The 19,741-nt window shown below is 32.6% G+C and overlaps 1 protein-coding gene across 3 annotated transcripts in view; it reads left to right on the forward strand.

The window, feature by feature from the left end:
* Window positions 1-19,741, forward strand: part of trio (trio Rho guanine nucleotide exchange factor) — a 220,188-nt gene that overhangs the window by 120,307 nt on the left and 80,140 nt on the right. For all 3 annotated transcript variants that reach the window (XR_015040424.1, XM_085813909.1, XM_085813910.1), the window contains exons 22-25: window positions 1,249-1,528; window positions 5,230-5,345; window positions 15,523-15,645; window positions 15,794-15,976. Coding sequence is in view for 2 of the 3 variants with exons in the window: in XM_085813909.1 (XP_085670035.1) it covers window positions 1,249-1,528; window positions 5,230-5,345; window positions 15,523-15,645; window positions 15,794-15,976 (702 nt within the window). In the remaining variant the exon portion in view is untranslated. The remainder of the gene's footprint in view (window positions 1-1,248; window positions 1,529-5,229; window positions 5,346-15,522; window positions 15,646-15,793; window positions 15,977-19,741) is intronic.

The raw sequence follows: 19,741 nt of genomic DNA on the forward strand, positions 1-19,741 counted from the left end.
ATTTTGTTGCCTAGTGCTTTCCTAAATTCTAAAATTTTTGCGTCTGCTAAGTTCAGTTGCTAAGGAAGGCTCCAAACTGAAGACACCTGATACCAATATTTCCTCCCACCCGAACAAAACTGCCAAATGGTATGGTTTTAAGTACCTTTTTAAATATATATATATCTGTCTCTGTACTTGTTCATCTTCTCTTTATTTTCTCCTCATTTTATCAGAGACAAGTATAGAAAATTGTAAAAATTGTTCTAGATCGTAGAAAGGAAATTTTTGTTTAATAAAAAATTAAAAACTGACTAAATTTTGTTGCCTAGTGCTTTCCTAAATTCTAAAATATTTGCGTCTGCTAAGTTTAGTTGCTAAGGAAGGCTCCAAACTGAAGACACCTGATACCAATATTCCCTTCCACCCCAACAAAACTGCCAAATGGTATGGTTTTTAAGTACCTTTTTAAATATATATATCTGTCTCCCTTTCTCTCTTTAATATAATAGATACATATATATATATATGATACACACACACACAATATATATATATATATGACAAACATGTGGATGGAAATTTTGCATTAAATATGATAGAAAGTGGAGGGAGGGGCAGTGAAATGATTTAGTGTAATAATTTTTTTATAGATAAGAATTTAGATTTCATTCATATTATGCTGAAATAAAAATATCACAGTTCTCTAATTTTTATCTGTGAAATTATAAATACAATTATCCTGTTTTTCTAATTTTACTTTGCAATAAACCATTTAAAGTTGAAAGCTTAGTATATTTCTTCTTCATATGGCTAAATCATGAGAGAGACTGTGGTATGCCCATGTAAATCACATAAAACTCTCACCCCTCTATTTTTGTTTTTGTTCATATGGTAATTTAATACTTTGTGATTATCATGCTGAAATTTATTAAAAATAAGAAATTTTTTAGATTAGTGTTATGATTTCAATATTATTTTATATTGCTAAACCTCAGGTGTCATCTGTTTTATGAACTGTATTTATTTATTTATACACTTTAGGAAGAGGCTAAAAATTAAATTCTAATATATCCATAATTTCAGTTTTTCATTTTTCATTTAAATTTAGTGATTTTACTTTCATTAATATTAATGCTTGCAGTATCTGCACTGATATTAAATTTTCATAACTTAAAATAGTTTACATTATTTAATGTTTAGATGAATTGTGATTTCATATTTAAAATAATATATCTTATGCTACATTTAAGTGTTGCTTTTTTGAAGGTGTGCTCCGTTCTGGATAGTTTAGAAAGAGAATATCGAAGGGATGAAGATTGGTGTGGTAGCAGTAGTGAAAGTAATGATGCAAAAGAAAATCAAGATAAAGTATCTCTGGTGTCTCAACTCTTGACAAAACATCAAGAACAAAAAGAAGCTTTCTTAAAAGCTTGCACCCTTGCTCGGCGCACTGCAGAAACATTCCTGAAGTACAGTTCTCGATGTGTGCAGTATTATAGTTCACATACTGAAGTTAATCATAAAGTTTCAGAAAATAAAGTTAAAGGTATATATGTTATTTTCTTTTCATAATTTTTGAATAATATGTGCTCTATGTATAAATATAATAATTTAGGATGTGGAGAGAAGACAAAAATCGTTTTAAATCATGGCTGAGAAGATAGTGCTGCCATGTAGAAGGTGTAACTGCATAGTAGAATGGTGGAACTTGCAGACAAATGTAGCCGTAAATTCAACATTATTTTTCTGCAAGTCCCTGCGGTGCATATTCTGATTCACATATCATTATGAGTGCAATCTGCACCCCACATTTTATAAAGTTTAATACATTTTGGCACATACAATGGATGAGAAAGTTAAGCAGTGCACCCTAACACAAAGCAAGCAAAGTAAAAAAGGTGAGATGCATTCAGAACTGTGCGAGAGAATCAAAAAGTTTTGGTTCTCAATTGAAATCTGATTGAGGTATTGGCTGAGCGGTATCTGCATTGTGGTATTCTGTAAGATTGTATGATCTTGATTAATTTTGAAATGATGTAGCTTAGTATAACATAGTTACTTTTTTTAGGACTGAAAGTAGAAGTACCAAAATCAAAATAAAAGATAAAAAGGCCTAGGGCAGGCGGCGAGGACGCCCCTTTGCTTACTGCCCCATGGGGTTTTCCTCCTTCTACTTGCTTAATTGCTTAAAGTAAAGTGCAATGAAAGAAACCACTGGCGGTACAGTTAAGAGCCACCGCTAGCTCAATAAATAAAGGTGATTTAAATAATAAAATGTTAATTCACATGTCAAAGATCTCTTTGTACACAACATTTCTCGTGTTTCTTTCCACCATTTTTAAGCTCACCTTGCAGAGAGGACCATCAGTTATTTTTAATTTTACATCCGTTCTTTCACGAACTATTGAACAGGCAACCTAAAGTTGACCATGTCCAGGCTCAGGTAAAAAAATGCCAACACACTTTAAGCGTTTGGCCCTGAGGCTTATTGATGGTCATCGCAAAGGCAAAGTTTTACAGGAAATTGTCTACGTCTCAATTGAAATGGCAACTCTGTGCCATGGCAACTTCACCTCATTGACTAGTACAGTTACACAAGCAACCAATAAACTATCGGCGACAAACAAACACTTAGCCGCATATAATAAAGATATTTATTTATTTCATTTTATTTGTTTTTTCATCGTTGCCGGTTTTTGCTGGTTGCATATTTCCGAATTCTATTATATATAGATGTTAAATTTAGTCACATGCTGCACTGCATGGAGAATAAAACAATTTATATTTATGCAAGCAACCAATAAACTATCGGCGACAAACAATTAAGCCGCTTATATATATATATATAGATGAACATTTTCCAGCTGGGCTTTGTGTACAACAGAAACCAAATGAAAAGTTAAATTTTTAATTTTCAAAGCATTTTGCCTGGAATACTTAAACCATTCTCATAAAATTATATACTGTATTTAGAGAAACTTTGTAATTAGAAATATGTGCTTTGTAATTGGAAATCTGTGCTAAATACTTAAGGAAATGAAACCTTTAGCTACTTTTGGTGAAAATTCTCCATATGTAATTTTATCCCCTCTCTCTTTTTTTTTACGTGTATCATTCTTGATTTGTTTTGATTCTCAAATTTGTCATTCTGATCACTATAAATGTCAAAAGCATAACCTCTTTGTTTCTCCTCCCTTCCACAACTAATTTTCAGTCCTACTTTTTTGAAGAAAAAATTGTGGATTAAGTACATTGTTTTCGAATTTCCTTTCTTTGCAGAATCTCAGTATTATGCATATTTCTTAGGCAGGCCCAGCTTCATTTGCCACCTTATATAAATTAAACACATTAATACATTCAAAGCCTTTTAGTTGTTGCTTGTAACCTAGTTTGATGCCATAGACTGTTTCCTGTTTCACCTGTTCTTAGAGCTGGTCCTGCTTTTAGGATAGTGCTTCTGTGTTTATTTATTTTAAACAGATTTATTACTGATTTTTTTCTCCATTGTGGACTTTTTGCTTTTGTTGTAATTGGCAGTTTTTTAATTTTTCACAGTTTACTATTTTTTTCAATTTGTTTTCTTTTGCATGAGAAAATATAATGATCCAAGTTAATCTCAAATTTTCAAGCCTTTATTAGCTGCATATTTTTATTGATTTCAAGAGGTTGTTATTAATAGGATTTATATAATATAAATCTCTTGTATGTATTTTATATATACATATGTTATATGTATTTTAATAAATATCATAAAGTAAATTTCTAATTACACTGCTTGCCATTAAAATTGCACCACCAGGAAGGAATACTCTGAAGAAGGTCATAATCACATGAATGGAAGAAGAGGTTGGGATATGCAAATGATTAGTATTTCAGCGCATTGAGACATCTGAAGCACTATTATCATTCTGTGATATTGCCGTTGCACGGTCGACATCCAACCACTATCATGCGAACATGGAATCAATGGGCTGCTGATTGTCATATTGAATAGCATGCAGAATCTCAATGGTCTACCATAACTAACTGACTAACACCTGAGAGAATAGATATATTGTGCAGTAAGCCCTGCAAAACTGTACAACCACATCACGGACCATTAGACAAGAAATGGACATGTTTGCAGCACGCCCAGTATCCACTTGTACGGTGTGTCGCTGTTTGCACCAGCATGGACTATCAAGGTAGTGATAATTACTTCGTCTTTCCTTGACAATACAGCATAGAAAGAGACGGTGACTCTGGTGTGAAAAAACAACAAAGCTGGATACAGGAGTGGCACAATGTCATCTTTTCAGACAAGTCCCAGTTCTGGGTGCAGTATTCTGATGGCCATATATGTAACTGGAGGCTCCAAGGAAACCGCACGTCACTGCTTGCATTCGATATCAGCATCTGGTCTGATGGCTTGGGCAGCCATTGGGTACACAACATGCACATTTCTAGTTCGAATCGGTGGTAATCAGATCAGTACATTTCTGACATCTTACGTCTATTGCTTGTGCCTTATCTTTGAGGCCTGCTGAACGCCATCTTCCAACAAGATAATGCCACACCACATGTTGCTTGTTGTTTTCTGACCTTCTTCTATACACAGGGTATTCAATTGCTGCCCTAGCCTGCATGGTCTCCAGATCTGTCATCCATATAAAACATCTGGTCATGAGTTGCTAGCAGTCTGGCCTGCACCTTTCTCCAGCTAATACTAATACTCTCCAGCTAACCAGGTAAGGGCCGTTTTAGGTGCCAGGGGTGTCAGCTGTTTCTTTTAATTTCACTCCCCTGTAAATCCCAAAACTGCTTACAAATTTAATTATTTTGTTTTCATTACATACTGCTTATGTACAATAAATAACTATTTTGTACTTGTTTTCCATCATGGTGTTGCAATTTTAATGACCAACAGTGTATTTCTATATGGATTTTTTGATAAAAGCTTAAAAAATGAAAATCTTCAGAATAAATTATTATTAAATCTATAGCTTGCTTGAGAGTTAATTTTGCCTTTTCATTTACTGAAATTAGAGCTACCAATCTATCAAATGATGGGTTTTTCTTCTTTGGTGGAAATAGATGTGTGTTAATCATCAGTAATTCTTGTATTAATACTATTTATTGATATTTTTCATAATTATTTAATTTATATTGAATTTGTTCTTTAAACATATGTTTGTGTGTGTACATGCATATAAACTCAACAGTCTGCGAGATTTTGTTAAAAGATTATTTGAAATTTTGATTTTAAAGGTATTCTTGAACAACTCTTGAATCAGGAAAATAAAGTTTTAGAGCATTGGACAGCCCGAAAAAAGAGATTAGACCAATGCCAACAGTTTGTCCTTTTTGAAAACAGTGCCAAACAAGTAAATATAATTACATTATTTAAATATTTAATTGCAAGAAAAATATAAGATAAAATCTTAAACTGAAGTCTTTGCAAAATTATTATTTATATTTAAAAAATTCTAAATTTAACTAAAAATACTTTTTAAATCTTTTTTTTATTTGTATCTGAATGATAAATAATTAAGTAAATTTATTCAATTTTTATTAAGCAGGAAAAGCTCAGGGAGGGGGGAAATTTTCTAAGGATGATGCAGTTGCTAATGTGCAGTAACTAAGTTCCTACCATTTAATTAGTAGTGTAATAAATAATTTTCTTGTTTTCTTAAATGGTATTTGTAAATCATTTCATATGGAATTTCCATCTTTTTTCATCCATACAGACATTTTATAGCATTACTACAGTAAGTTGCACGTTAAAAAAAATATATAGCTTCATAGGAGATATGTACAAGCTTATACAGTCAAAAGTCTTAAATCTGGACGTCCATAATCGGGAATGATCTATAATCCAGACCTCAAAGCTACAAACTTTCTGTGCATGCGTACAAGCATAATGCGTCTACGCATGTGCATGGTACCTTTACGCATGTGCGTTTAATGTATAACGGACAGTATAAGCTAAGCTAAAATTATCTAATTATTTCAGTTAAGGTTGCAGATTGCGTTGTTCCTTACTTTTCTAATTGGACCCGGCTTATTATTTTTTGCAGACTGTTAGAGCAATTTTATAAAAGTAAGCTTGAACTTTCGATTATGTGAAGAAGAATTTCCGATTCTGAAGCTGCCAAAGGATCTACAAAGTGAAAGCATGTTTCGATGTCCATCAAACAAAAAGTGGAATTGCTGCAAAAAATGGATAAAGGCATATCCTTTGTTTCTCTAACCATTCTGAAATCTGTTTATCAATTTCATGCTGCTCTGCCGGGGGGAGGGGGGAATGTCGCGGCCCGCAATGAACTAGAAGTTGATCTGTCAGCACTATCCTTATCTTCAGGGCAGATGTTTTTATTTTATTCGACTTATAATTCCTTACTAATGTAGTATTTCATCTCGATGTACTCCATCTTTGATATGATTTAAATCAAATTCCTTGTCATTATAAATATCATGAATACACATCAAATAGTTTTCTGGTTGCAATTTTCTAATTTCGACTATGTGTAATGTATGTTTTACGCATGCGCACGTTGAAAGAAATAAAGTAAACAAATATTAAGCTTTTTTTTTTTGTAAATTTTGATACTCTTTAGATCATAATTGCTCTTTAATTCATAAATTACGGTTTCATATTTTTAATTTTATAATTTCTGCATGCCATCCTACCAGATTTAAACTGATGATCTATAATCCGGAATCGCCAAAGTCCCGACGAGTCCGGATTAAAGACTTTTGACTGTACTTTCTGTCTGCTTTACTGACTCTAGGATGCTAGGTATCATTATTTCCGATTTAATAGAAACTTCAGAACATTTTTTTTTCCCTTTTCATCAACTGCAGTAACTGCAATGACATGTTTGCTTTTATTTCGATTACAATACCATAACAGTTCCTTTTTTGTAGATTATTTATTGAGATTTCTTATTACTATGTATTTAAAAATATTAGTGAATGTAGTTGTGAGTCATTTTCAAATACTTTCATTATCTTTTACAGTTGTTTTGAGAATTTCTATTGCCTGTTTGAGAAATGGCTTTGGTACTAGTGAAGGACTTTGTCAGTACTTTGTTGACATATTTAAATTATAAGAGCAGTGTCAATATTGTATTTTATTCAAATATAATGGTATTATTAAGATAATTATTCATACAAGGGGAATTCAGAAACGAACTTCCATTGTAGGCACTAGCAGTAATGGAAGGAGCGCAACCATTGTTACAACAAGCAATCTATGATTCAGTAAGCTTCTTGCTATCCTATTGAGAGTGTCATACTGCCTTGCATGTTATAAAATGTGCACTGCCATTGAAATTCCTGCCAGGATGAAGGTATGATTAGTAATATGATTTCTTTGGGCAAAAAACTGTTAGTGGCAGACATTAATCATAAGTTGTGTGTTGCATAGCACTCAAACATAATGAGTAAAGGTGTAGTGCATCAGTTGGTGACATTTTTCACAGAAGGAAGAACAAACATTTATGATGAATCAAGGAGTGGGAGGCTATCTGATGGGAGTGATTATCTCGTCAAACAAAATGGCGACAAAATCCATCAGATCCGTAATCTCGGAACTTTCACAGCAATTTTAAGACATTTCTTAGACTATTTTCTGTGAGGCAGGCACTGGAAAATCAGGCTACTGGAAGTTGTGTTCCTGCACGATAACATCCGGCTCATCTTTTGCTCCAATTTAAACAGGACATGTTTCAACATACCCCTACAGACCGGATTTCTTTCTTTCTGATTGCCTTCTGTTCCCTGCAATGGAGAAGTGGCTTATGGCACTGCACTTTGCTGATAATGAGGAAGTTCAAGCTGCTATGACAAGTTTGTTGAAATTACAGGCAGCTGAGTTTTACGCAGAGGGTATTAATAAGTTGGTAAAATGCTATAACAAGTGCTTGAATGTACATAATGACTATGTTGAAAAATAGAGGACAGCTGTACCTTTCAGATGTAAATAAAATAATTTCTATGCGAGGTTTTTAATTTATAGTGAAATGGAGGTTAGCTTCCGAATTGCCCTCGTACAAGCCTAACATATAAGGCTGCATTAACTTAAAAAAATAAATGAGCAAAAAATTTTTGTTTTATTTTATTTAAATTACCTTATTATTTTAAATGGATCTTTTCAAAGATATAAATATTAGCAAATGCTTTAAAGTGTTGAAGAGATTTGTTGATAGTGCTATTCTGAAGCATTCACTTCTAAAAGATATTACTTGGGAGTGGATGAGAAATTCATTTGCATAAGGGAAGCTTTAAATTAACACCAGTTTTTTTTAACATAGTTCTTTTCCTCGTAAGTAACTTTTTAAAAATAGTGCTAATTTCAAGTGCTCAGTAAATTTTCTTTTCTTATTCAGGGAAACAAATACAGGATAAATAGTATTAAAAACAAGGAAAGTTTCAAAAAAATTTTTTTAATATAACAAAAGCTTCAACAACAATTGAGCTTCTTTAATTGTGTGTGTGACTAATATGTCAACTAAAAAGTTAAAGTAGTATATTATTTTTTAACATAATAAATATTAATAACAGTTTTAAGGCAAATTCTCTCTTGTTAAAGTTTTAATGTGGGAATTAAATATCTTAACAGTAAATTTGTGGATATGTATTATGTCATTCATGATTTGTACTTTTTCCTAAAATTAACTGCTTTTAAGAGCTATGCATTTTTAGAAATCCTTAGATGAAAAATGTATATTGATGAATATAATATTAAAATAAGTAGCAGACAAGATAAATGTAATGTTTCAGTATGTAGTTAGTTTCTTCTTATGTCTACTTTCAGTGTAATACATAAATGCTTTTGCAATTCAAATATAATTTGTAAACTGATCTTATATTTCCATACAATTAATTTCATATAATGAAATTCGTAATTGCATGATGTTAATGTAAAGACCACAATGTTGCTGAATGTCAGAACCTTTAATTAAATAATTGGTAATTAATTAATAATTAGTTCCATAATCAAAATGGAAAGAAGCAGTAAGTAATCATTCTAATAGCTTTATTTTGAAAAAAAATTCAATACTGCTTAAATTAAAAATACACTGCAAAAAAAATTAAAAGAGAATAATGTGATTTCTCCATAAACTTAATTTTAGGTTTATGTGGTTATTAATAATAATTAAACATTCAAAGTAAAATAGGAAACAAAAAAAATTTTTTTTCCTGTTTTAAATAGTTCTCAGTTGCTCATTTAATAACTAATAAGTTTTCTGTCTTGTTAAAAATAGTTTTTAAGGTATTTCTTCCTCTTTATCATCTTTAGAAATTAAGGCTTTTTTTATTTTGTACAGTTTTCTTTAATACTGAAAGTACCAACACATAAAGTAATAGAATTTAGTCATAGAAAAAATGGGTATGCATTCTATATTGCAGTTACTCCACGTTCCTCCACGAAAGAAATCCTCCACGTTCTAACATTTGCAAGAGTTGATTTACTAGATTTTTGCACTCTTCAGTGTTTTGAGCACCTACCAAACAATCATCTACAAAAAAGTTTTGAAGTACAGCCTTCGAAGCTAAAGAGTAGTTATTCTGCTCATCGTAAGCAAGTTGGTATAAAGCACGAGTAGCCAAATATGGAGCCGAGGCAGTGCCGTATGTGACAGTATTAAGTCGAAATTCTTGAATAGGATCACTTGGACTGTCCCGTTAAAGTTAAAGTTTGAAAGGTTCTATCCTCTTCATTAACTAGAATTTGTCTAAACATTTTCATGATATCAGCTGTAACAACTACTGGGTAACATCTGAATTTGACCAAAACTGGAAATAGCTCTTGTTGTATTCTGGGACCTGTCATCAATATGTCGTTAAGAGATAGTCCTGATGAAGACTTACTAGTAGCATTAAATACCACACGTATTTTACTCATAGAGCTAGATTCCTTAATTACTGCATGATGTGGCATGTAGTATGCCTGACTTGGGGACTCTGAGCTACGGACTGGTTCCATGTGCCCGAGATCCAGGTATTCCTTCATGAAATGTTTATACATATCACATGTATCAGGAGATCTTAAGAGATTTCTCTCTAAAGATTTAAATCTTTGTAAAGCAAGATCTTTAGAATTACCCAACCTTGAAGGGTTTTCTTTAAATGGAAGTTGGCATGTAGTATGCCTGACTTGGGGACTCTGAACTACGGACTGGTTCCATGTAACCGAGATCCAGGTATTCCTTCATGAAATGTTTATACATATCACATGTATCAGGAGATCTTAAGAGATTTCTCTCTAAAGATTTAAATCTTTATAAAGCAAGATCTTTAGAATTATCCAACCTTGAAGGGTTTTCTTTAAATGGAAGTTTCACTACATAACAACCATTTTGATCACGGAAGTGTGTTGTTTTAAAGAAATCTTCACATTTTTTATCTTCACTTGAAGTACGTTTGACTTCAGGAATGGAGTCTAAAGACCAAAATCTTTCAACTAATTCGTTTGTATTCAACTGAAGCTTATTCACTGTAAAAGTGTTAGTTAGATTCGAATCATCAGTAATAGTGTTCCCGGAAATGATCCAACCCAACTGAGAACAAATTGCAAAGGGTAATGATTCTCCTCTCTTTATGATGTCTACCTTAAGCATAGTAAAAAATACATTTACACCTAACAAAATATCTATAGGTTTTCTTTCATAGAACTTAGGATCAGCTAAGACTGGATCGTCAAAATGATTTGCAATTTTAGAAGGAAGCGACACGTTAGGCACAGCTGAAGTTATCCTTGGAATTACAAATGCATATGTTCGAAATTTGGAATTTGACTCAAAGTGCGGGGTAAAAATTAATTCCACTTCTCCACTTGTTACGGTGTTGAACGAACCAAGGCATGATACTTCAATTTTTTTGTTAAATCTACCTAACTTTAGTTTACTGACACACTCTTCACTTATAAAGCTGGCTCCACCACCACAGTCTAGTAAAGCCCTGCAAGGGATGGCTTTACCATTGGAATCACTAACTTTAATGAGAGGAGTACACAGTAATACACGTTTTGCTTCACCTTTAGAATAACTAAATTGTCCTGTACTTGTTGTGGCATTTGTAATGACTTCATTCTTTGGTACGAACACTTTGCTCTAGGGGAGAGTGAGGACATTTGTTTTGGTTTCTCATTTTCACTAGTTTTGATATTTCGATCAAAATGAAGAACAGTAGGATGAGGTAACTTACACGTCATACATTTATGTAAACTACGACAGTTTTTCACTAAATGAGGCTGAGAAGATAAACAATTAAAACAAAGTTTGTGTTTCTTAACAAATTCAATTCTTTTTTTGGACACTTAAGTTTAAAAACATATCTGCACATTTTTGAAGAGAATGATCTTCCTTGCACATTATACAACTGTTTTAACTCGACACTAAAGATGTTACTTTGGAATTAGAAAATTTCCTAAAATCTTTAGATTGGTTTCTACTATTCTGAAGGGTTCTAGCGTGGTCTTTTAGAAACTCGAGTAAATTATCTAAAATACCTAATTCATCTTTTTTCAAAGTTCTTTCCCACCAAAATTTTATGTTTTTATCTAATTTCTCAGTTATCAGATAAACAAAAAGAACATCAGAAAGATCAGAAACTTCTAGCTTAAGAGTTCTCAAAGAGTGTACACATTCATTCACTACATCAACACAATGTAAAATAGCTTGAGCTGAATCAGAAACATTTGGAAAATTAAACATTTTACGGATTAATGCATTAGTTAATTCTTTTTTATTAGAATAAAGTTCCTGTAAAAGTTGCAACGCTATATCATAATTAGCATCAGAAATAGGAATTGACTCAATAATAGACAGAGCCGGTTTTTTACAAGAAGCCTTTAAATATTGAAACTTCTGACGTTTAGAAATATTCAGATTGTTATCTACACTAGCCATAAAAAGATCATAGAAACTAATCCACTCATCTATATTTTCCCCTGTAAAGGTAGAAAGTTCTAATTTTGGTAATCGAACATCAGACAAATTTACTTTTGCTACACTACTTGTTTCGATAACAGAGTCACTGGAAAGTTTCTGTAACTTTTTATTTATAGTTATCCATAATTCATCTAAAGTTTCTTGTACTGTTTGTTGTTCCTTAATGAATGTATCACAATCTTTTTCGGGACACAACAAAAATATTTCTTCATAAATAGAACGAAGCTCACTGTTAAAAACATTTAGTTTCGTTTTGAACAACTTTACCTCTAAAATTTCTGCTTGTTCTAAATTCGAATTTACCTTGCCTTTAAACGTTGTTATATTGCTTTTTAGAACCTTCTTTTTAGTTAAAACTGGTTTCAAATCAGCCATTATGAATAACAATAAATATTATACTAACAACTCTAAAAAAAAAGATGATGAAATATTGGAACGTACTCACCCCAATGTTGAGGTTTCTACGCTACACCATGCCACGGGAATATTCCACAAATCGAAACTGATTTCACCACAGATGCCACACGTGTAATCCACAAATCGAAAGTGATTTAACTTGCTAATATTTGAATAAACCACATCATATCCAAAGCTCGCTAACTCTTCTCTCCGGTCGCTACGGGCCAGGAATGCTAAGAATAAGTTCACAAAAAAAGGTAAGCGGACTGTATATCACTTTATTTTACATAACACTTTGAAATAGAAGGAATGCCGTCCATGTGACGACACAGCTCACATCACTTCAAGCACTGTAGCAATTAAAAAAAACAAAAAGGAATAGAATACAAATCACATAAGTTATGAGTTCAAAGTTCGTTACCATAGCAACCAGAATTTAATCATCAGGAAGCAACGCCATCTATTGTTGCAAAGACACACTAGTAATTCGTTTGGTAACAAAAAATACTAAACAAAAACAATTACAAAATCAAGGTCATAGTACCTGCTCATGGCTTACAATCACCCAATGAGTGTTCAAATTAGTAATTCGTCGAACCGCCCCTGGCGACAATGCATGCTTGAATTCGTTGAGGCAAGGAGTGGTAGAGGTTCCGAATGTCATCCTTTGACACATTCTGCCAGGCATTCATCAGTTGTCGCTCCAGATCTGCGATCGATATTTTCTGGTGGTTGAATCTGGCGGCCTACCATGTCCCAGACATGCTTGATTGATGAAAGGTCTGGTGACCTTGCTGGCCAAGGAAGAGTATCAGCTGCACATGTGAGCGATATGTGGCCTTGCATTATCTTGTTGGAAAATGGCCCTAGGATGACTTGCCATGAAGGGTAATGCAACCGACCGCAAGATGGTATCAACATATCGTTGAGCTGTTAAAGATGTACGGAGGATGACTAAAGATGACCTGCTGTCATAAGAAATAGCACCCCACACCATCACACCAGGACTTATGGCTGTATGCCTTTGTAAAACAAAGGCTGATTTGGACCGCTGGCCTCGTCCTCTCCAGACACAAATACAGTGGTCATCTGCTTCAGGAGTGAAACAGGATTCATCGCTATACGATGGCAGCCATGATGATCAGCTGCGACACCACTGCATAAGATTCCACCGATGTTGTGAGGTCAAAGGCAGATGTCTTAAAGGCCTCTGTGAGTGTAAGCCTGCCTCAGACAAGTGACGTGAGATCGTGGACGGTACCATGGGAGGTATAGACATGGCTGTAGTGCATTGAATAGTCGACAAGGATACCATTGGATCAGTTCGGGCCTGCCGAACAATCATCCTATCTTGCCTCTGATTTGTGCTCCTTGGCTTTCCAGAGCCTTCATTTCATCAGCAATTTCCATTGTAGCAACCATTGCTGCCCACATCTTTGCACAGCAGTGGCCGTACGCTGCAGGTGGCGGTCTATTGCTTGGTATGTCTTCGATATCATTGTAATGGCATCTTTATTTGCTTCTTTACGGAATTACAATGGCAGCAACAAAAAAGATCAATTTTCTGCCTCTGTTACTGGTTTTATACTTTGCGAATTGAGCACTAGAAACACAACCAATGACCGCAATTCCTGTTCATTTACCTTGAAACTTTGATCATTTACATGTTCGATCAAGATGTTTTCGCATACCGAATTTCTTCATGAAAGTCCTTCTCGGTGCTTCGATTTTTTTTGCAAAAGAGTGTATTTAATTCTCCAAGAGTATGAAAATCAGATATAATGAACTGTATGGATATCTTCAACTGAAACTTTTTTCTTGTATTTTTTATATTTTTCTAGAATTTTTGCAAGTTTTAATAAAGAAATTATGAATTTTTAAACCCTTGCATGTTTAGAATATTAGCATCTTCATTTCATCCACATTCCACCCATAAAAGAAAACACCTTTATGTTATTTTTCTTTTATTTTTGCCCCATTTTTCTAAAGAAAAGCAATGCAAGATAGATGTGACACTGAACTGTAGAAGAAAGAGGATATAATAAGCTTTTATCTTAGAACACTGTCCTATTGAACCAAAAGTGTGAATAGGCTTTCTGATTACATTAAAATTCTTTGATTGAACTGCTGGACAGAGCTGTATTCAAGGCTAATGCCATGGTGGAAATTCTGACAGTTTTGCTCTTCAGGAAAGAAGCAAGTATTGAATCTTTTGAGCCTGCGTTTTTGTAATTGATTCTTTTTTTTTAGGGAATAAAAATTTTGATCTTGCTAGCTTTTTTTTTTTTTTTTTATTATAAATGCTTCCCAAGTTGTATTCTCCAAATGCAGGTTTTCGCTTCTTTGTGGTCTTTTGCAAGGCATAGTATATTCTTAATAAAGATAATTGAAAATCTTTGCATTACAAGCATAATATATCCTGAGGAGAATGATTGTGTTTTTACTCACAGGGGATGGAATTGTCTTCCTCTTTTATATTTTCCAGAAGACCAATGCTTTTACATGTTCAACAAATCTGATATTCTCTGCATACTCTTTCTGTGTCAAAAATTCATCCAGATGACAAACTGTAAATATAAACCTTCTGCATGAAGGTAAGGTGAAAATTATTCAAAATGTGATCAATTGATGTAGACAAATTGATATCTGACAAAAAAAAAAAAAAAAAATTCAAATCTACAGTTGATTCCATATGAAAAAATTGGAACTCTATTATTTGTGCTCATGGGAAAAATCTGTGTTCTTGGAAAAGGTTGAGAATTGTGGTTCATAGAGATGTTGAAAAAACATTGTTAAAATGGTTTCCACTCAAAGCCACAATCTGCCAATATGCTGGACAAATGCTTATGATAAAAGAATGAACAAGATGTTTAATAATTGCAAGTAAATATGATATAATTTTTAAATTAGATTTATTATTCACTTCTTTTGTAACATGGGACAAATCCACTTTTTTTCTTTATGCATCATTATATTTTTACACGTTTTTGTAAGATAATCTTTTTTATTGGATCAGTTATGATGAACCAAACTTCTGGTCTCTTGAAATCCATTATAGACTGTACTGCTATTATTTTTTTGCATTTTTGTATGAAAAATTAATCTTAAAATATGATATAAACCTTTTTTCTTTCTTAAACAAATCTTCTTTAGAATTAGGTATGGTTATTTTGAACAACTTATTTCATTAAATTTTTCTTTGAAGGCTTTAGAATGGATTCAGGAAACAGGAGAAGATTATCTTGACAATCGTAGCACATTAGGGGAAAATGTTGAAGAAACCAAATCCCTTTTGAAAGAGTACAACGAATTCAAAGGGAATGCAAAGGTTGTTATTTATCTTGCACTAATATAATTCTTTCACTAATATAATCCTTTGTGTATAACAAAGTATTTAAAATTATATAATGAATATGTTACTTGAAAACTGATATGTGTAAAATGTATGGGTTTTTTAAATCCATGTCTTTTCGCAGGAAACTAGGGAAAAAGTGAGACTGCTACTTCAACTTGCAGATAGTTTAGTGGAAAGAGGTCATGCTCATGCGACTGCAATAAAGCAATGGGTTGCTTCTGTTGATCAGAGCTACAAAGATTTTAGTGAGCGTATGGATCAGTATAGACAAAAACTTGAGCAAAAACTTGGCCTACAATCTGATGTAAGAAAATGTGTAGAAATTTGATATTTTATCATTCAAATGTGAAATATTTATTTTGTCTTCAATCTGCAATGCAAGTTTTCATTTTTTATCATTAAATTAATAATGAGATCAAATGAGATTAATACCAATAACTCATATCTTAGGTAATAATTTTTTGTATCTAGGAAGAGGGCAAATAACATTTGAAGAAACCTGTGTGCAAATTAGTGCAAATTTAATAGTGGATTATCATTGGGAACTGAAAATTGTAGATTTGCATAATAAGTCATATTTATTTAAATTTCAGGTGTATGAAACTTAACATTTTTATCTTATTTAACTTCCAAAAGTTAAATAAGGTATAATACTAGCTTTATATTTTTGAGTCCTGTATATGATCTTTTCTTATTTTCCATTGCTTATCATGCTATGGCAAAATCAGCTGGAATTATCATATATTTTCATTCTTATTGCAAATAATGGGGAAATATCCAAAATTTCATCTTTGTTATAATACCATTATGCTGGTAGTTCGCCAAAATAAGAAGTTATATAATCATTTAATAAAATATGTATTTTGGTAACTTTTCATAATTGATATCATATTGAATGAACCCAAAAAATTGCTTTTAAAAAATGGATGTTTAAATGTTAAACTGTGCTTAATATCTAAATATCTATTTTTAAAGTTTTAATTTTTAGAATCAATTGCTATTTCTTGAACAGATTCTTTTATTTAATTTTTATTGAAACTGATGTAGAAATTTAACATTGCAAATTTCTTTTGAAAGCTTTGTGATAGCTTTTAGATGTCTTAACTTTTCAACAATCTATTTTAACATTTTAATTTGGGAAACATTATTATTTTTAATTGTGAACAGCAGATTTGAAACTTCTATGAAGTCAAAACTATCAGGGATATATTTTTATTAGTATGTCGTAAGTATAGAAATACAACCAGTAAGAGTTTAGAAAGATCTGAATAAAAACTTCATATTTAATTTAACTTGCTGATAAATACTGAGCGCCACCTGAGATAGCCACTGACCAGACTCTGTTGTAAAAGTCTTACAGTGTTAATAGTCATCTTGGCAGAAGAGATTATTTCTTCAATATAAAAAATTTAAATATTACATGGGCGTACAAGGCCTGTGTATAAGCATAGCTATGTTAATTTCAGACATTATCTTGTACAATTTACATGAGATAGTTAGATATAATCATGAGAGTTATATGCACATTTAAACATTATCTGAATTCATATTTACAATGCTTTTACTGAGATAATCTTGTAATTTACAATGCTTTTACTGAGAAAATCTTGTAATTCTTGTATTCTTGTACTGAGATAATCTTGTAATAATAAGTAAACTTGTAATTCAGTTACACATTTACTGTATTTTCAATGTCATTTTTAACTGCTTTACATATTATAATAGTGTTTGCTCTTACAGTCCAGTTACTATTCTATGGAAGCTATTTTTCTAATGTTGATTTTCAGTTTTTGTAGTACTATCTGGCTTAAACTGGGTAGGAAGTTACGTCACTCAATTTTCTGGTACCTTAGCTGATTTGCTTGGGAAACCTGCAACTGCTGTTATATTTGTAGTACTGATCAAGGGAGTATCTTTGTTACTGTTCAATTAGTTGGATTTTACTGCAAGAGACAATTACACTAATCTGCTGCTCCCTTATCAGTTCAATGTACTCCACTTTTGCGAGGCTTTTCCCCACCATTTTGATTTGCTATTGAAATTATGATGCACAGATCCAGTTCTCAAGGGGGGATTTCTTAATACCTTGCTAAGCATAGCCTGATCACCTCCACTATCTTAGTTTTTGCCTGCTTGTTGCCACTGGTATTCCAGGGTTTGTACGGTCCTTAAAAGCCCATAATTTTTTCAAAAATGATTTTTGGTCCTTAAAAGTCCTTAATTTTGGCCAAAATGAATAAACGGTCCTTAATTTTGCTCATTTGACATTTCTTATCATTTCTAATTATTGCCATTCTAAGTGTGAATTATGATTTCTCATGAATATGGAATTAAAATTACACGGCTCTTAACCAATCTGTTGGCGGATTTGCGTTGCAAACGATAAAAGAAAAACAATTAGCTACCCGAACGAAAGTATCAGTGTCTGATTGGCTATTCACCCAATCTTTCGAAACAGGTGTTATCCATAAATTTAGGCAGATTGTGACGAAAGCATGAAGCCGGAAGTTCTTTAAGAGGCGAAAGTGATGATGAAGGTGCTCGAGAAAAAAAAGGGGGAGGGGATTCTGAAAATATTTGCCAAAATCAGAGCAATTCCAACCTGGAAAGCCACAACCCTTCCGACGCCAATAGGAATGAGATGCCTGGAAAGTGCATTTTCAATAAACTGTGGCTTCATCAAGCTGACTACAAAGACTGGATATTGATGGATGGCAATCCTTAAATGTGGTCTTTGTTTGAAACAAATTGAAATTTCTAGAATGGGAGAGTCAGTGCTGAAAATTCACATGAAAATTAAGTTTCGTTTTATCATTTCAATTTGTTTTTACACGGTTTTGCTTAGCTTAATTTCTGTGTTTGTTTCAATTAAGCCATAAATTAATTTTGTATCACCTTCTACGGAGTTTATTCTCTTTTGCACATACTATATGTATTGGATATCGGGATTATGAGTTTATTTCTGCAGAGGGTCTGTTATCGATTTCGCGGGAAATCTGTTGGCTCCATTTTGATTTTAGGTCGCCAAGGGCAAATTCGGCAACGCTAGCCGAGAAAAAGTGAAGTTCGGAAATACGTTTTGAAGCTTCAATAGACAATTAAGTATTTGGTTTAAACCTATGTTGTTGATAGTAATGCATAATTTTTGCTAATGGTGATACAATTATTATTTGAAAATAACTAACTAATTAAAAATTTTTTAATATTTTTAAAGCTGAAAACAACTAATTGAAACTAATTTACCTGAATTAACTAGACGCAAAATTAACTTTCATGAATTACTAAAGTTATTGGGTAGAAGTTTAACAGAAAATATACATTCCGTATTATATATATATATATACAGTACAAAGTCCGAGGTCTGGACTCGTCGGGACTTCGGCGATCCCAGATTTGAGATTTTTCCGGATATTAGATCATTTTAAATCTACTAAGATGGCACGTAGAAATTATAAAATTGAAAATATGAAATTGTGATTTATGAAATAATGAAGCATTTATGATTTAAACGGTATCAAAATTTACAAAAAAAAAAAAAAAAAGAGCTTAATATTTATAGGTTTACTTTATTAAACATTTCTTTCAATGTGAGTTGTTTGATTTCTTTTCTCTGCTAATACTTTAGACTGATACTAAGACATATAATTTCTTATTCAGTTATTAAGTTCCTTTGTTCAAGTCCTGTAATTGCTGTGTCGAGAATTCCGAATAACTTGTCAATCAAAATTTTTTCTCGTTCAGTAACCTCTCTGTTACTTTCTTCACTATCGGTAGCTGTATTTTCTGGATTTAGAACCATACTATAGATTTCGCCCTCCGTTAATTGATTGATGATTGGGCATTGTCATCCCAATGAAAAACTTCTGTTTAACTTCGCTAAATTCTGCCGCCTGCTGCGGCCATGCGAGATCTGGCGCTGGTTCTGGCTTTATGTGAATAATCATGAGAATTATGTGAGAATCATGAGTTATTCTTAATTCAAATAGCACTAAATATAATCGTTTGTCCTATGAGTATCATTAACAAAATCTATTTTTAGCATAAGGAAAGAAATTTCTGATAAATCTCC

This window comes from Stegodyphus dumicola, chromosome 3, assembly GCF_044657685.1.
Source record: "Stegodyphus dumicola isolate Sdum_Otavi_A_Nest chromosome 3, ASM4465768v1".
In the NCBI taxonomy this organism is placed as follows: Eukaryota; Metazoa; Arthropoda; class Arachnida; order Araneae; family Eresidae; genus Stegodyphus; species Stegodyphus dumicola.